This window comes from Dama dama, chromosome 10 (genome assembly GCF_033118175.1).
Source record: "Dama dama isolate Ldn47 chromosome 10, ASM3311817v1, whole genome shotgun sequence".
In the NCBI taxonomy this organism is placed as follows: Eukaryota; Metazoa; Chordata; class Mammalia; order Artiodactyla; family Cervidae; genus Dama; species Dama dama.
In genome coordinates, this window is record NC_083690.1 from 41,373,489 (window position 1) to 41,390,196 (window position 16,708).

The 16,708-nt window shown below is 60.2% G+C and overlaps 1 protein-coding gene across 4 annotated transcripts in view; it reads left to right on the forward strand.

Annotated features, from left to right (window-relative positions):
• The window catches only part of SNX8 (sorting nexin 8), a 40,852-nt gene extending 24,182 nt beyond the window's left edge, over positions 1–16,670 (forward strand). For all 4 annotated transcript variants that reach the window (XM_061153803.1, XM_061153801.1, XM_061153804.1 and 1 more), the window contains exons 2-11: positions 2,096–2,286; positions 5,217–5,334; positions 6,959–7,080; positions 8,653–8,733; positions 9,589–9,749; positions 10,321–10,453; positions 12,359–12,427; positions 13,118–13,267; positions 13,481–13,630; positions 14,764–16,670. In XM_061153803.1, coding sequence (XP_061009786.1) covers positions 2,096–2,286; positions 5,217–5,334; positions 6,959–7,080; positions 8,653–8,733; positions 9,589–9,749; positions 10,321–10,453; positions 12,359–12,427; positions 13,118–13,267; positions 13,481–13,630; positions 14,764–14,874 — 1,286 coding nt within the window. In that variant the 3' untranslated portion in view covers positions 14,875–16,670. The remainder of the gene's footprint in view (positions 1–2,095; positions 2,287–5,216; positions 5,335–6,958; positions 7,081–8,652; positions 8,734–9,588; positions 9,750–10,320; positions 10,454–12,358; positions 12,428–13,117; positions 13,268–13,480; positions 13,631–14,763) is intronic.
• Positions 16,671–16,708: the final 38 nt, after the last annotated feature.

Sequence of the window (16,708 nt, forward strand, 5' to 3'; positions counted from 1 at the left end):
ATGTTTTTAACCATTAAGGCACTGGGGATTCATTGTTGGGGACAGCCCCCCATATATATACTTCATGTACACACACTCATGTATACACAGTCATATATGCATGCGCACATATTTACTCATACATATACGTATACACACAAGTACACACATACTGTGTGTACTGTATTCACACTCCTGTATTCACATGTGCATATACATGCACTCATGCACACATAGTCATGCACACATGTGCACATATTTACTCACACACCTATACACACACACGCCTATATTCATATGTGCGTATACATGCACTCACGCACACAGTTGTACATGCGTGTGCACACATGTACGTATATACTTAATAAACACACACCCCTCATATTCACATGCACACACACATGCATTCTTGCACACAGCCATACACGTATGTGCACATGTTCATGTATATTCAAACACATAACACATGCGTATGCACACACTCCTTGTATTCCTATGTACACCACATGCACTCATGTACACACACTCTTGCACATATACTCACTCGTACATATACACACCCAGACACCCACATGCATTGCATATGTGTGCACACTCGTACACACATTTGCACACTCTCACACACTGACACACTTTTACACACATTTGCACACTCGCACACACACTTGCACACTCACACACACACCTGCACATGAATATTTAAGTGAGTTGCGTGTGTGCTCTTCTGTTATATGCATGCTGCTGCTGCTGCAGTTTGATCTCTCAGTCGCGTCTGACTCTCTGCAACCCCATGGTCTATAGCCCACCAGGCTCCTCTGTCCATGGGGTTCTCCAGGTAAGCATACTGGGGACTTTATTCCTCCTCTAGGAGATCTTCCTGACCCAGGGATCGAACCTGTGTCTCCTGCATTGTAGGCAGATTCTTTACTACTGAGCCACCAGGGACGCCGCCTATGTGCATTATAGTGTAATCTAAAGAGGAAGAGATAGAAAATATGAGTGAGTTGCTAACACTGTCTTCCTGCTCCTGGTGGGTTATTGGGTCCCTGGAGTCTCTGCCCTCCCTGGGGAGCTCCGCGCCTTAGAGCACGCAGTATTGAGCTTTTGTGCGGAGTTTTGAGGCCCTTGGGGGTTCCTGCGTACACATTAAGCCCTTGTTTTCTTTCTTAATCTTTAAGGTCAACTCAAGGCTGCTGTATTTTGAATCCTAGAATAATGCTAAGTGATTTCACAGATGGAAATGACCCTAATAATTCTGTATGAGAATGTAAACCAGAATCTTGCATCGAAAAAGTCAGTCCTGTAAAGTGATACAGCCGCGCTGCTGAAGATTGAGGAGATGGAGAAAGACAGTTTGTTCTGCTTATTTACAGCAGTGTTTCCTGGAAAAAGAGCTTTCCCCCCGAGGGACACCTTAACCTTTATTCTTTTTTCTTAACTGAAAAGAATGTTTTTCTCTTAAAGTTCTAAACTCTTTGTACTAAAAACCAAACTGACCTTCTAACAGGATTTTCTTGTTTGTTTGCTGGCAGCTTGTTGGACATAAAACCTCTGATTTGTCTTTGCCTGTCCTATGAATGACACGTGGGTGACTTCTCGTGTCTAAGGAAGGCGGAGTGTTAGGGCTCAGTGCTTTGGTTTGTATGAGCAGGAGCCCAACTCAGCGGGCACCGGGCTAAAGCAGACATGCCGGTTTTTACACATTAGGGTGACTGGGTTGGCAAGAAGGCAGAGTGCATTGATTGTGGAAGCGCCTGCTCATGGAGAAATGGGCCCTGTTTCTTATCTTTTAACCCTTTACTTGACCCCGGAGAAAAGGAAAAACCTTGTTTTTTGCATGTAGCTTGCAAACATGGCACTCCTTTTCCTCTGCCCAGGTGGAAAACTAGACCTGCCTGGTCCTGGATGTGGGGGTGTACGTGCTGAGTCACGGCCTGCTGGTTCATGAGGGGAGGACGTGGCCCCGAGTGGACGCCCGGCTCGAATGAATGAGCCAGACCTGGGCCAGGACCAGGCTTGGTCGGGTGACGTGGCTGGGGTCCACGTGCTGAGCCAGCAGGCGGGGGCGGCGGGGCGGCCTCCAGGCTGAGCCGCGGTGCTCACCTTCTCTCCGCAGACTCGCCAGTGCCCCCGGTCAGCGAGCCCAGGGCCCTGGACGCCGGTCGGATGCAGGTGCCACCGGGGAACCCGCTGCTGCTGTCGCTGACGCTGCAGGAGCTGCTGGCCAGGGACGCCGTGCAGGTGGAGCTCGTCCCAGAGAAGAAGGGCCTGTTCCTGAAGCACGTGGAGTATGAGGTGTCCAGCCAGGTACCTGCGGGCGTGGGGGTGGGGGGGCGGTGCAGGGAAGACCCCCCAGCGCATGCCCCTGCGTCCGGCTCTGGCTCACTGCCCCTCGCTCAGGCACCTGCCCGCCCTTCTCATCCCTGGGCCCTGGGATCCTGCCTCTCGGAACGCTCGGTTGGGCTCTGGCCCAGACAAGCTGGCCCTGGGTGGTCCTGCAGTGCTGGGCAGCCCCTGGGAAGTAGAGTTTGGACCCCGCACCGCAGATCAAGTGTGCGGGCGGGACTGGTATGGGGAGCTCATCCCCAGAGGGTGCTGCGTCCCCGTCAGGGGTGCCCCAAGGTCAGAGCGAGTCGGGTGCTGGACACCTGGCCCCGGGGTGGCCGTGTGCGGGCTGTCCGATGGCGTCAGCAGTGTTGATCTTTTGTCCTTTGCCTGTCATCGAGTTCAGTTGGGACGTGTTTTGATAGGAGCTTTTATTCTTTATCCTGGAGATGAAGTCATTGGTGAACTAAGAGCACGTGTGTGTGTGTGTGTGTGTGTGTGTGTGTGTGTGTAGTGGGGGGAGCAGGGGGGATCTCGTAGGGTCAGAGTGACCGCCCCCCCAGCGCTGAGAGCCAGCCGGGTTACAGACTTGGGTCGCAGCCCTGGAGGGCTCAGGCCAGGGGAGTGTCACAATCATCATCCAGGCAGAAAGGCACGTGGGCATGCGGGAGCAAGTTCCCCAGGGTGGACGGCTGTTCTGTGGAAGTTAAGGATTGCAGCATTTTGCCTCACTGTGTTTTGAAGCCACGATGAGGGGAGCCTGGAACTAAACTTTGCTCTGACACTGGTCAGTGCCACTGCCGAGGGAGGCGGCTGAGGTCAGTGAGGGAAGGAGGCCCTCCCTTGTTTCGAGGACAGCGTCGCTGGCGGGCACCACCGCCGCCTGGCATCTGCGGCCGCAGCAGGGCTGGAGGCTCCAGTGCCGCCTCGGGGGCCGCGTCACCCGGGGGCCGGGCACCCGCGTGCGTGACTCACTGCCCTACTGACAGCGGCCTTGTCTTCAGTCTCACTTAACGGCCTGTTTCCTAAGTCAGCCGATGACCTCACGGTGAGCATTTTCAGGAGGAGGCCGATCTGCCCAGGTTGCCTCCTGAAGTGTGGGCGAGGGGGTGAGCCTGCTGAGGATGGGGCCTCGGGGCTGGAGCTGGGGGGCTCACCAGGCTGCGCCCCCTGCTTGCACACCTGGTGGAGTCGTGGTCAGTGCAGACGCGGCACTGGGCCCGGCAGGTGGCACAGGCAGCTGCCTGGTCACCTCTGTGTGCTTTACAGCCTAAGGGTTCTCATCGTTCAGTCGCTCAGTCGTGTCCGGCTCTTCGTGACCCCCTGGCCTGCAGTACGCCAGGCTTCCTTGTCCTTCACTCTCTCCCGGAGCTTAGTCAAACTCATGTCCATTGAGTTGGTGATGCCATCCAACCATCTCATCCTCTGTCGTCTCCTTCTCCTCCCGCCTTCAGTCTTTCCCAGCATCAGGGTCTTTTCCAATGAGTCGTCTCTTCTCATTAGGTGACCCAAGTATTGGAGCTTCAGCTTCAGCATCAGTTCTTCCGATGAATATTCAGGGTTGATTTCTTTTAGGATTGATGGATTTGATCTCCCTGCAGTTCAAGGGGACTCTCAAAGAGTCTTCTCCAACACCACAGTTCAAAAACATCAGTTCTTCAGCGCTCAGCCTTCATTATGGTCCAGCTCTCACATCCATACATGACTACTGGAAAAACCATAGCTTTGACCAGATGGACTTTTGTTGGCAAAGTGATGTCTGCTTTTTAATATGCTGTCTAGGTTGGTCATAGTTTTCCTTCCAAAGAGCAAGTGTCTTTTAATTTCATGGCTGCAGTCACCATCTGCAGTGATTTTGAAGCCCAAGAAAATAAAATCCATCACCGCTTCACTTTTCCCCTTCTGTTAAGGGTTCAAAAAGTTGAATGTGTTTTTCGGTTCACAGCAGGATTGAGGGGAAGGAACAGATTTCCCGTGTTCCCCACCCCCAGTGAGCGCCCGCACCAGATGGAGCGTTTGTTCCAGCTGGTGAACCCGCGTGGACGTGTGCTTGTCACAGAGTCCCCGGTTCACCCGAGAGTCACTCCTGCTGTTGGGCGTCCTCAGGGCGTGGCCCACTGCTGTCGCCTGTCTGCCCTGAAGGCCCCTGTGTTCCGTCCTTCGAGCTCCAGCCCCGCCCCGACCCCGGACACCGCTGGCCTCTCACTGGTCCCACAGCTTTGTCCCTTCCTGGCCTCACACGGCGTGTCACCGTCTCATACTTCTTCCCCTCTCGGTGATGTTAATCAGTAATTGCAGTAATGTACTGAGTCTTAGTGGTTGCTGCTCTCGCCTGGGTCTCGTGTGAGCGCTTACTCTCGACCCCGACGAGGTTACTCGGGTCGCGGTGCTTGTCCTGTGGAGCCTGCGGGTTTTTCACGAGCAGGCTCCCAGTGGAGTGTGTTGGCGGTTCCGTCTGAGGCACGAGTCTCCCGTGTCTCGGTCTTGGTGCTCAGCGTTTGAGCTGCTTTCAGGCAGTCGGGTCTCTTTCAGGAGGCTGCTTGTATTAGCACTGTTTGAGAGTGCATGCTGAGGACAGACCCTGAACGCTACCCTCACTTGAAACCCACAGATGGGAGATACTGCCGTGTGGCTGAAAACGCCTGTAAAGAGGCTCATGTCTTACGGAAGATCCAGAGCAATAGGTGGCTAATTAAGGGCGCAGTCAGAGCTGTGCGGCGTGTAAAGGTTGTGTCTCCGTCCATTGAGGACGTGTGGGATTCCCCCCTTAGGGAAGGCCTGGTGAGAACTTAGGGCCTTTCATCGTGTTATTTCCCTGGGTCCTGTTCAGTGGCGGGAAGAGCAGGCCAGGGGAAGTGGTGAAGTTGAGGGTGTCTGGTGAGGACTCTGAGCTCTGCACCCTCTTCCCGCAGCGCTTCAAGTCCTGCGTGTACCGCCGCTACAACGATTTCGTGGTCTTCCACGAGACGCTGCTGCACAAGTTCCCGTATCGCATGGTGCCTGCCCTGCCGCCCAAGAGGATGCTGGGAGGTAACACTGGGTGTGCTGGGGCCCGGGGCCGCGGAGCGTGCGGGGACCTCGAAGGCTGGGTCGTGCTCAGCCTTTGTGAACATGCAGCCTTCAGCAGATGGGGCCCCGGGGGCCTTCATGGGGATATCCTAATCCAGTGTTTTCCAGCGATTTAGAATTTTACTGTTTGGCCATGCTGTGTGGCATGTGGCATCTTAGCTCTCTCACCAGGGATCGAACCATGGCCCTGAAGTGGAAACTTGGGATCTTAACCACTGGATTGCCAGGGAATTACCCCAAGTAATACTTTAAATACCGTTTTCATGGAGGAGGAAATGGCAACCCACTCCAGTATTCTTGCCCGGAAAATTGCATGGACAGAGGAGCCTGGCGGGCTACAGTTCACGGAGTCACAAAGAGTCAGACACGACTGGGCATGCATGCACACATTACGTAATATATAATTTATACTGCTGTGTGAAGCAAAGATCTTTTTCAAAATGTTATAACTAAGATCATGGCATCTGGTCCCATCACTTCATGGGAAATAGATGGGGAAACAGTGGAAACAGTGTCAGACTTTATTTTTTTGGGCTCCAAAATCACTGCAGATGGTGACTGCAGCCATGAAATTAAAAGACAGTTACTCCTTGGAAGGAAAGTTATGACCAACCTAGATAGCATATTAAAAAGCAGGGACATTACTTTGCCAACAAAGGTCCATCTGGTCAAGGCTATGAGTTTTCCAGTGGTCATGTATGGATGTGAGAGTTGGATTGTGAAGAAAGCTGAGCACTGCAGAATTGATGCTTTTGAACTGTGGTGTTGGAGAAGACTCTTGAGAGTCCCTTGGACTGCAAGGAGATCCAACCAGTCCATCCTGAAGGAGATCAGTCCTGGGTGTTCATTGGAAGGACTGATGCTGAAGCTGAAACTCCAATACTTTGGCCACCTCATGCGAAGAGCTGACTCCTTGGAAAAGACCCTGATGCTGGGAGGGATTGGGGGCAGGAGGAGAAGAGGACGACAGAGGATGAGATGGTTAGATGGCATTACCGACTCGATGGACATGAGTTTGAGTAAACTCTGGGAGTTGGTGATGGACAGGGAGGCCTGGTGTGCTGCGATTCACGGGGTCGCAAAGAGTCGGACACGACTGAGCGACTGAACTGAACTGAGTTGAAAGTAAAAAAAAAAAACACCGTTTTCATTTGTGGTCAGGTTGAAATACCCTCAGTGTGTGGTCATACGCTTTTACTTTTTTCCCCTCCCTCAAAGTGAAAACACAACCCAAATGAGGCAGCTTGCGCTTGGATCCATGAGATATTGTTCATGGAGACAGCAGGAGGGGGTTGCAGCAGCGTCTGTAGGCCCTGTGGTGAGGGGTCAGACACTGCTGGCTAATGCCGGCAGGCTCTGGTTTTCCTGGGTTTCCTCGCAGATACCTGGCCCAGGTATGTCCCTGGGGGCAGGGCGTGGGGTCCGGGGGGGGGCCCCCGGGCCTTCTCCCGCAGCCTGTGGTCTGTGTCTGGTGCCCCCGGCTGGAAGTGTGGCTGGGGGCCCTCTGTGCCGGAGGCGCTGGGCCCTGAGCGCCAGCCTGGGGGGCCGTGCTCCGGGCCCGCAGTCACCCGCGTCCTGCCCCCAGCCGACAGGGAGTTCATCGAGGCCCGGAGGCGAGCGCTGAAGCGCTTCATCAACCTGGTGGCCCGGCACCCGCCCTTCTCCGAGGACGTGATCCTCAAGCTGTTCCTGTCCTTCAGCGGCCCCGTGAGTACGGGGGTGGGGGGGGGCGGTCTGGGGAGGGATTCTGAGGCGGCCCGGCTTTCGTTGTCCAGTGGTTTCCTTTCGTTCTCCCCGCTCACTCCCCTGGTTCGGCCCGATGCGTTCTATTTGCAGGGGCAGCCATGGGCAGGGCTATCTCCCGGGCGCGTGGGAGGTGTCTGCTCCGGCCTGTGGGCGGGCCGGGGGAGGAGCCCAGGCTTCTCGGCACGCCCCCGAGGTTTGAAGCTGCTCCGGAGGGGGCTCCGCGGTTGAGGGGCTCCCGCCGTGGAGGTGTGTGCACTTAGGAAAGGCCGGGGTGGACTCGGTTCGGTCCGCAGAGCTGCGGGTGGACGTGTGTCCCGGGCGGCGTGGGCTCTGCGTGCCCGCGACTCTGGGGAGGCGTCGGGATGGCCGTGTCTCCCTCCAGGTGCCGTCGGCCTGTCTGGTCCAGCAGGAAGCCAGGCCACACCCCTGCTGGAGGAGGCGCTGCCTTGACGGCCTCGCGGGCCAGGCCCGAGTGCTTCTCCAGCACCGGGGGTTCGCCATGGACCCTCTCCTCGTGGGTATGGGCAGAGGGGGCCCGCGGAGGACTCCCCGCTCTGGAGTGGACGGCAGGGCCGCGGACCCAGAGCCGCAGAGGCGGATTCCCCACGCGCCTGGCCTCCCATATTAGCACACCCTCCCCGGAGGCCAGAGGGGCCTTTGACCTTAGAGATCCCGCGGCCTCCCCTCTGGGGTGCCTGTCGCTCAGCCCCTCTTGTGGGACCTATTCCAGAGGTTCAGGGAGTGTTTGCTGTGATCTTGAACCCTGGGGCTGGAGCGGGGGTCTTGATTGCCAGGAGGAAAGTGCTGGGAGTCGGGAGCCACGTGGCTCAGGGCAGAGGGAGGGGGAGCCGGGAGGTCAGGCGACCCTTGCTCCTACAGACGGGTGTCCCCCGGACCTCCGTGGCACCGTGTGCGTCTTCGGTGAAGGAGCGCACTGGGGCAGACGCTCTGCTCTGAAACGCTCTGCTTCCTGCACCCGCACCGTCGTGTGTTGGGGTCTCTGCCTGTGTTTGTTCTGTGGCTCTTCGTGGGGGCTCGTCTGAAGGCTGGGCGTTACCAGGGAGCCCCCCTTCCGCGGGCAGAGCGCGGAGCCAGGGCGTGGGACGCCCAGGGCTGTCCTTTCTCTGCCCGTCAGCTCTGCTCAGGCTCTGGGCCTGGTCCTGTGGGTCTGCTCAGAGGAGGAAGAAGGTTCAGTGTCTGAGCCCCACGCGGGGCCTTCCCGGGCCTGGTGGTCTCGCGTCTGTCTCCGCGCTCCGGCCCCTGGTCCGCGGGTGCACTTTGTTTTTCTGGAGAGAGGGCTCCTCTCCAGAGCTGCCGTTTGCAGTGCTGTTGTGAAGTCGGGCTTTGCCACGTCTGGAAGACCAGCCTTCCCAAAGGTCAAGGCCAATGGGGGAAACAGTGGAGCAGGAGACAGGCAGAGAGACACTGCTGTCTCAGAGGGACTGGGTCCTGCCTTCCAGCGACTCGGATGGTCTCCTGCCCACCTCTCTGCGGCTGGCTGAGGGTCAAGGGTTTCTCTCTCCCCCCTTGCAGGACGTGCAGAACAAGTTGAAGGAATCTGCTCAGTGCGTGGGAGACGAGTTCATGAACTGCAAGCTGGCGGCTCGGGCCAAGGTACTTACCTGATTGTGATGCTCACTCCCCCGAGCAGCAGCAGGGCTCACAGTTAGTCAGTTCTCTGAGCGCCAGACCTCATTCTGAGCTGTGTCGCGTGTTTTCCTCACCTAACCCTTGTTTCAGTTGATCTGCAGCACAGTGGGTGCCAGGCCCATTTTACAGATGGGGAAATGGAGGCTGCCGTTGGCCAAGGTCCCAGATGTCTCGGCAGCTGAGCCTGTGTGTGACTCAGCTCCCTCTGACCACAGGGCCCGGCCGCAGGCCCTCGCACCGTATCCCCGGGCATTCCGTGACTCAGGTGGACGTGCCCTTGGTCGTCTGCTCTTTGGAAAGAAGGGAATTGATGGTTGCACTGGTTTACTTTTAAATTTAGTTCATCCTTTTCTCAAAAGGATGACAGTAGCTATTTGGTAGCTTTTTTCATGATTCTTTCTTAAGCCACTTCTCCAGACATTACCTTCATTTTATTCCCTAAACTTTTTGTTTTCCAAGCACTGCGTAGTTAATATTAGTTAGTGTTAATGGGTAGTTAATGTTAAAGTTGGTGAGAAATCAGTCTTGGGGAATAAATGAGGGAACCTGGAGGCCTGCCTGGTGCAGTCAGGAAGCACGCTCGTCGTGTTGGGCCTGAGGACTGTTTTTTGCAGTGGGCACGCGGTGCTGGCTTCTGTTTTCCTTCTGGACTAGAGGGGAGGTCTGGGGTGGGTTCCTGGGCTGACTGCTGGGTGACCTGGGCCTGGGGTCTGGGCTTGGCCACCTGCTGGGCGGACGGAGCTGCTTGCTCTCCCGTCGCTCGTCTCCTGGACAGTTGTCCTGTCTGGTGACGACTGTCCCCGCCTCCCGCCCCGTCAGGACTTCCTCCCGGCCGACATCCAGACGCAGTTCGCCATGAGCCGGGAGCTGATTCGAAACATCTACAACAGCTTTCACAAGCTCCGTGATCGGGCTGAGCGGATGGTGTCGCGGGCCATCGACAACGCTGCTGACCTTCTCATATTCGGGAAGGAGCTGAGGCAGGTGCCCTGGTGGGCTCCTTGGGGTCGCTTTTGTGGGGAGGGGCCTTAGACTTGGGTGGCAGGCTTGGAGGAGCAAGCGCGTTTACTGTGATGACCCTCATTCTGACCCGTTCACCCCAAGAGGGAAGGAAAGGGCTGGGGAGACGGGACATCGTACTCAGAAGAAAGAACAACGGTGGAGAGTGTGGGCAGAACGTCCGGTCCTAGACGTAGGCTCCCTCCCCTCCGCCCCCATCCATTGTCCGGATCAGACCTGAGAAGAGGCCTTCGTCTCCCCTGGAGGAGGGGCTGGGCCTCCAGCCAGCGCTGCCACCCCGTGCGCCCCCCCCCCCCGTGGCTCTCGCCGGAACCGTGTGCCTCCAGCCTGGGTCTCACCGACGTGGTTCAGATCTTGGAGGGCAGAAGTCCCACCTTTCTCACAGACGCCCCAGGTGGCTGCTCTTTGAGCAGTGGGGGTCTGGGTTAGGAGATGCGCAGGGCGCCCTGGGGGTGGGCATGGTGTCGGGAAGTGGGTGTCGCGTTGGCTGCCTGCCCGGCTTCCGGGTCTGAGTGTCTCCTCTTCCCTCAGTGCTCTGGGGTCCGACACGACCCCGCTCCCCTCCTGGGCCTCACTGAACAGCGGCACGTGGGGGTCCCTCAAACAGGCGCTGAAAGGCCTGTCGGTGGAGTTCGCGCTGCTGGCTGACAAGGCCGCGCAGCAGGTGAGTGGGCGTGGCCCCCGGGTGCCTGTCCCCAAGGACCTCTGAGCCGTGGTGCGCGGGCATCCCCTCCTGGGGGGACGTCAGGACTGTGAGTCCTGCGTGAGGGCGCCGCGGCTGCCGGCCGGCTCTGCACGTCCCCGTCTGTCCCGCGTGGCTCCCGGGAGATCTTCACGCTCTTGAGGCTTGCTGATGCCAGGGACACACTGAGTCCTCGTTGCGGAGAGCCGACTTTGCTGAGGCTGTGAGGTCTGCCCTGACCTTGAAGCTGTAACCTGGCACTTGCCAGGGCGCCCTGAGTGCACAGGCAGCCCTGTTTTGCTCTCCTGGTCAGGTAGCATTCGGCCACTTGATAACTCATCAGAGCAACTGGGCTCCCAGCACCCCAGAGGCCCCACCCAGGTCTCACCCTGGACGCCCAGTTAACCTCAAGAAACACTTCTGTTCTGCGGGCAGTGTTACTTGTATAATAGAAGTCTGCAGACAATCTTGTTGCTGGGGACTAATTTTCAGTCAGAGGGAAAAGAGAGGTCCATCTGGGTGCTCTTAGGCTATAAAACTGTTACATAAGTTTAGGGGTAAGAGCGTGCTTCCTGGCTCTTGGGGAAATGGGCTTTAGGCTGCTGGTGGGCGGTTTTCAATGCACTGAAATGCTGTCCCCGTGGAGGCCTTGCTGCCGGGCAGAGGCCCGAAGCGCCTTAGTAGTGAGTCAGCGATGGGCAGATGCGGGGGTTTTCAGGCTCCAGGTGCGTGCTCAGCGGCCCACACAGCTCTTGAGTGTTGGAACGGGAATCTAACTGCGTTCCTGGTGTGGAAAGTCCTCGGTTTTCTTCCTCCGCGGTCGCCTTGCCCGTGGGTTCTCTTTGGAAACTGAGTGACGGGCGAAGTCCGAGTCTCCTGGAGTTGGCGCTGGGCTGGCCCATCTCTGGGTCTGAGGGGGAACGGAGAGCGTGGTGTCAGAGGGCTGGCCGGGTATAGACGGGGTGAGCCCAGGCAACCTGCTCTCTGCACTGGCCCGAGTCTCACGCAGGGACCTCACCCTGCACTCGTCCCCAGGTCCTTTCTCCATGATTAGAAACGAGAGGGCTGGACCAGCTGGGGACAGCTTTTCATTTAAGCTTCGACCCTCTACTGAGAGCTCAGTCTGTAAAGCCTGCGAGGGGAGCTAGGACCCAGGCCCTGGCCCACAGCCCCTCTCGGACAGGTTACCTGGGAGGGGGTGCACACAGCAGGTGGGGGCCCCTGACTCAGGGTCTCCTCTGACCCGGAAGTGGATGCGGTTTCTGCCCCGAGGAGAGGGGGCGTGTGGCCTCTGATGGGGTGTGGTTTGTAGTCTGCCTCTGAGCTTCTCGGATTCCTCACACACACCATCGTGTCTGCACAGGTGCAGTTTCCTGAACATTCCTCAGTGTCTTTGGTGGTTTCTGTGTTGGAATAAAATCAGTTCAGTGTTAACTGTATTAGATTGGAGAAGTGGCCCATTAGGACTGTCACCGTCAGGGCCAGGGTTCCATCTCACGCTTGCTGTGCAAGTGAAGACCCTGGAGGGCTCGTTCTCAATTCTGTTTTAATGTGTCCTGGTTTTATTCTCCCCAGACCAGCTGGGAGGCCTGATAACTGTGTCCCAGCCAGATAGGTGAGACTCAAGGGGGCGTTTCTTCCGCAGTGACCGGTTTTTTTTTAAAGGCACGTGTGCTGGTGGTTTAGGGTCTTGCAAAGCATCGGTACCAGAACCGGGACTTGGTAGCGACTGTCGCGTGTAGGAGGCACCCCCGCCACACATGCGGGGAGGAGCCTCCATTCTCCGTGTCCCCTGCCAGTCAGGAGGGCAGGATACCTGCGTGGCCAAGCCCATGACTCCGGCCATGTGCTCGGGCAGTGTTGGCCCACCCGCCCCGTGTTTTCCAGGGCAAACAGGAGGAGAACGATGTGGTGGAGAAGCTGAACCTCTTCCTGGACTTGCTGCAGTCCTACAAAGTGAGTCTCGCAGCTGCTTGAAAATATCCTGTGACCTTTCAAGGGCGTGGCTCTGGGGGGTGGGGCAAGAGCCTGAGGTCAGGGCTGCTGAGGGTGGAGGGGTCTCCTGCAGGCTGCCCTCGGGGGGTGTGGCTCCAGTGTGCAGACAGGCAGGAGGAGGTTGCTGGAAGTCAGACCTCAGCTCGGGGCTGGGGCGCCTTGCTGATCTTTGGTGGCGGGCTGACTACTCCCTGTGAGGCCTTGGTGCTGACCTCAGGGTGCTGCCCCGGCCCTGGTGCGGAAGGTTCTAGAAGGGAATCCTGGGGTGGCGGCCGGGTGGCCTCTGCAGCTGCAGCCTGTGATTCCGTGGCTCCTGTTCCCACAAGGCCTCTGACCGGCTTATCCTGAGGCCCCAGGGAGATGCGGAGCATCTTCCCTCGGGAGCCTGTCTGGTCTTGCTGCTGGCGGCATGCCAGCTTTCTGGGGACGCTCAGTTCACGGTGTGTGGTCTGGAGCCGGCCTGGCGTGCACGCGTCCCCGTGGGTCCCGGGCTGGGCTGATGTGCACTGTGAGCCCCTCGCAGCTTGGCCCTGGGCAGCTCCCCTGGGCTGTCCCTCCTGCGACTACTGAGGGTGCAGAGCGGGGTGCAGGTGGGGCATCCGAGGGGGAGGGCCCCCCGGAGGCCGGAGCCCTGACCGCCCCCGCCCCCAGGACCTGTGCGAGCGGCACGAGAAGGGCGTGTTGCACAAGCACCAACGGGCGCTGCACAAATACAGCCTGATGAAGAGGCAGATGATGAGCGCTGCTGCGCAGAGCCGCGAGCCCGAGTCCGTGGAGCAGCTGGAGTCCCGCATCGTGGAGGTGCGTCCCCACCGGGTGGGGGCGGGCTGGCGGGGCCCCTCCGCCCTGCCGGCGGGGCCCGCCATCCTCCCTGCCGGTCTGTGTGTGTGTGTTGGGGGGCTCCGTGAGCTGCCGGACCCTGACGCCTGTGCCCCGGTGACGGGGCTCGGGCCGGCCCAGGGGGCCCACTCCCCGCTGTGCTGGGCCGGGCGCCAGGGCCTTTCTGCTCTGCAGCAGGAGAACGTGATCCAGACCATGGAGCTCCGCAACTACTTCTCGCTGTACTGCCTGCACCAGGAGACGCAGCTGGTCCACGTCTACCTGCCGCTCACCTCCCACATCCTCGGGGCCTTCGTCAACTCCCAGATCCAAGGGCACAAGGAGGTGGGTCCGGGCCGGCGGGCGCCCTCCTTCCTGAAGCGGCTGCCCGGCTGACCTTGACGACGGACCTGGGCGGGCGGCGGGCGGCAGGACCTGACCCGGCTCCTGGCGGATTCTGTGGTCTCCTGTAGCCGGGGAGACCGTGAGGCCCCTCGTGGTTGGGGGGCGCGGGGTGGGGGGTCGGGTCCCCGGCCTCAGGAGGAGCTGCAGGGAAGGTCAGCGGTGGGGCACACAGATCCCGGGATAAGAGCAGAGAGGTGGGGTGTTGGTGTGAGGGGCTGGGGAGCTGTGCCCATGAGGGGACCCTGCAGCCTGAGGCAGCCCGGCCCGCGCTGTCTGCAGCCGGTTCTCGGCTTTCTCAGCACGTTGGTGCTCACAGCGGTCCGAGGGCAGAGTCCCTGCCCACCCGTCCTGGGTGTCAGCTCTTGGCTCCGGGCGGGCTCACGGCGGCGGTCTGCGTGGCCTGTGACGAGCGCAGAGCTTCCTCTGCATGTTTCCTGGAGTTCCTGGTGCCCCTGGGGCGCCCTCGGGCACAGTTTGGGAACTGCACGTGCGGCTGAGGCAGCAGCAGGGCGCTCGGCCGGGGGCAGGGCTGTACGGTGGTCAGCGCTCACAGGCGGGTCCGGGGCCGCAGCGCTGTTTCTCCTCCGCGGGCGACTCGGTCCCCCGTCTCCAAACTCGGCGGCTGGGCTCGCCGCACGTGCCCCAGGCCGCCCTGCCCTCAGCCGCCCCTGGGCCGTTCCGCCCCCGCGCCCGTCTCGGACGGCCCCTCGCCGCCCGGCTCCCCTCCTGCCCGTGCCCACGGCCCCCGCCTGCAGGCCGCCGCAGGGCCCGGGAGCCACGGCGCGGCGCCCGGCTCGTGCCTTGTTTCTGCCTTCCTTCCCTGGACGTTCTTGCGGCCTCGCTGCAGAGCCTTTGGTGGGAGCGACCCGGTGCTGAAGTTCCCTGAAGTCCCTTATGGGGCGTCCTGCACGCGTCTGTCCGTGTGCGGGACAGAGGGAGCAGCCCCCGTGGCCCCTGGCGGTGGGGGGACTGCAGGGCAGGGGTGGGAAGCCGCTCTGGGGCCGGGGACGTGGGGTGTCTGTGCTGCTTGTCCCCCAGCTGCCCCTCAGCTGGCCCGCCCCCTCCTCCCGCAGATGAGCAAGGTGTGGAACGACCTGCAGCCCAAGCTTCGCTGCCTCTTCGTGGGACCGCCCGGCGCCCCGGCCCCCCCGCGGCCCCCCCAGGACGGCCTGTCTGCTCACTAGTGCCCGGGGGCTCGGGGACAGCTCGGCGCCCTCACTAAAACCTCTTTCCGAATGGTGTGTCCCTGTTTGATTCCCTCAGTCGGTGCCCGCCCCCACCCCAAGGGTCCGTGTGTTGGGCTGACGCCCCCTGCAGGGGGCCGACGGCGGGGCCGGGGGTCCAGGTAGCGGTGGCTCCCCTCCCTCTCGGGGAGCAAGGCCGGGGCTGCCTGGGGTGTGCGCGGTGGCCGGCAGCCTGGTGGTGGGAGTGGGTTGGTCCCTGGAGCGGGTTCCCCCATGTACCCCGGGGAGCGCCCTGGCGGCCCTGGTGTGTGTGTGCCTGCCTCCACGCTCACATCCATGTGCCCGCCGGGCTGGGGCGGGGGAGACAGAGGGACCGCGGTGTCTGGAGGCTCGGGAGCTGGTGCCTCCGCCTTGGGTCTGTCCAGGTTCAGACGGCTGCCGTCCCGCCTTGGGCGGGCCAAGGCTGGCCGCGCAGTGGGCGCGGGCATGTCTGCTGGTGACCTCTCCTCTTCGGAGCAACGGGACCCCCTTCCAGCCTCCCTTCCGCTTGCTCCGGCTGGGCGTCTGAGCCCAGTGGGGTTGTGTCTGCCTGGGGCCGGGTGTTTCTGCTCTGGACCCTCGACGTGGAAGCCAGGCCTGGAACCCGCCTGCCCCAAGCCCTCACGGCTCTCTGCTCGGGGGTGGGGGGGTGGTTGGAGCAGGGTGACTGCAGGGGAGGGCTCCCGAGGGTTTCTCGGGAACACGCGCCTGGTTTGGGGTCTGCCCTCCATCTGAGGTCCACATGTAGGGCCTGGAGGCTCTGGAGGACGGGCAGGCATCCCTGACGAGTTGACGCATGTCTGATGCAGGATGCAGCGTGTCCCGCCCCGGCCTGGGCCCGCCACACATGGGTCCTGCCGGTGCCCCCAGAGCAACCTTGGTGTGAGCCAACGGCCCCGAGGCCCTGGGCCAGCAGCACAGGTCGGGGGGTGCATCTCCCCACACGGGTCTCCGGGCGAGTTCTGGCACCAAAGACTCGAGATCCTGTTCCGGGGTGACCGCCCCTGGAGGACTGGCTCCCACGTGGACCCCGGGAGCACGCACTTCTTTAGGGGCTGCGGGGGTGGGGGGGGGGCGCTTCCTAATCTGCATCCTCCTCACCCCAGGAGAGGTGGCATCAGGAGGCTGGGGGTGATGGGGGCATGCTCTGTCCCCCTGCCGGCAGCTGGGGACGAAGGCGCCTTTTCCCCGGAACCCCCGCCCCCCCTCCCCACCCTGGGCTGCTGGATGCGGGCTTTCTGATGAGTGTTTGCTGGGGGAGAGCGAGAAGAGGCTGCTCCTGGACTGGGGTCCCCACACCCTCTGCGTCCTTCTTGCTCCCAGGCTTTCCTCGCCCCCAGGGAGAGCCTGGCCACGCCCGGGAAAGGACACCGGTTCTGTGACCCCAGCGGGAGCCCCGGTCCCTCCGCGGACCGGGAGGACTAAGCGTGGCCTCGTGGGGTGTACCCTCAGGCCACGTCCCTACAGCCTGTGTCCCGCGGACTCGGTGTGACTCAGCCGCGGCCTAGTCGCTGGGTGAAGCCGTGGAGGGGGACGCGGCCGAGCCCTGGCCGCCGGAGCTCAGGGCGGCCCTGCATCTGAGGCCTTTTTTCTTGCTTTGTGCAAGTCGGTTTATGTATGAAGCACTTTATGAGGCTGCAGGAGTCAATGACCACCACATCCAGTTAACTGGAATTGTTTACAAATGAGCTACATTCCGAGATTTTTATCAGTGAACTTACAGGAACAACTATCATTAAACATATTTATAAAAGCTGCGTCAGGCTGTGAGTCTGTGTGTGACAGATTGATGACC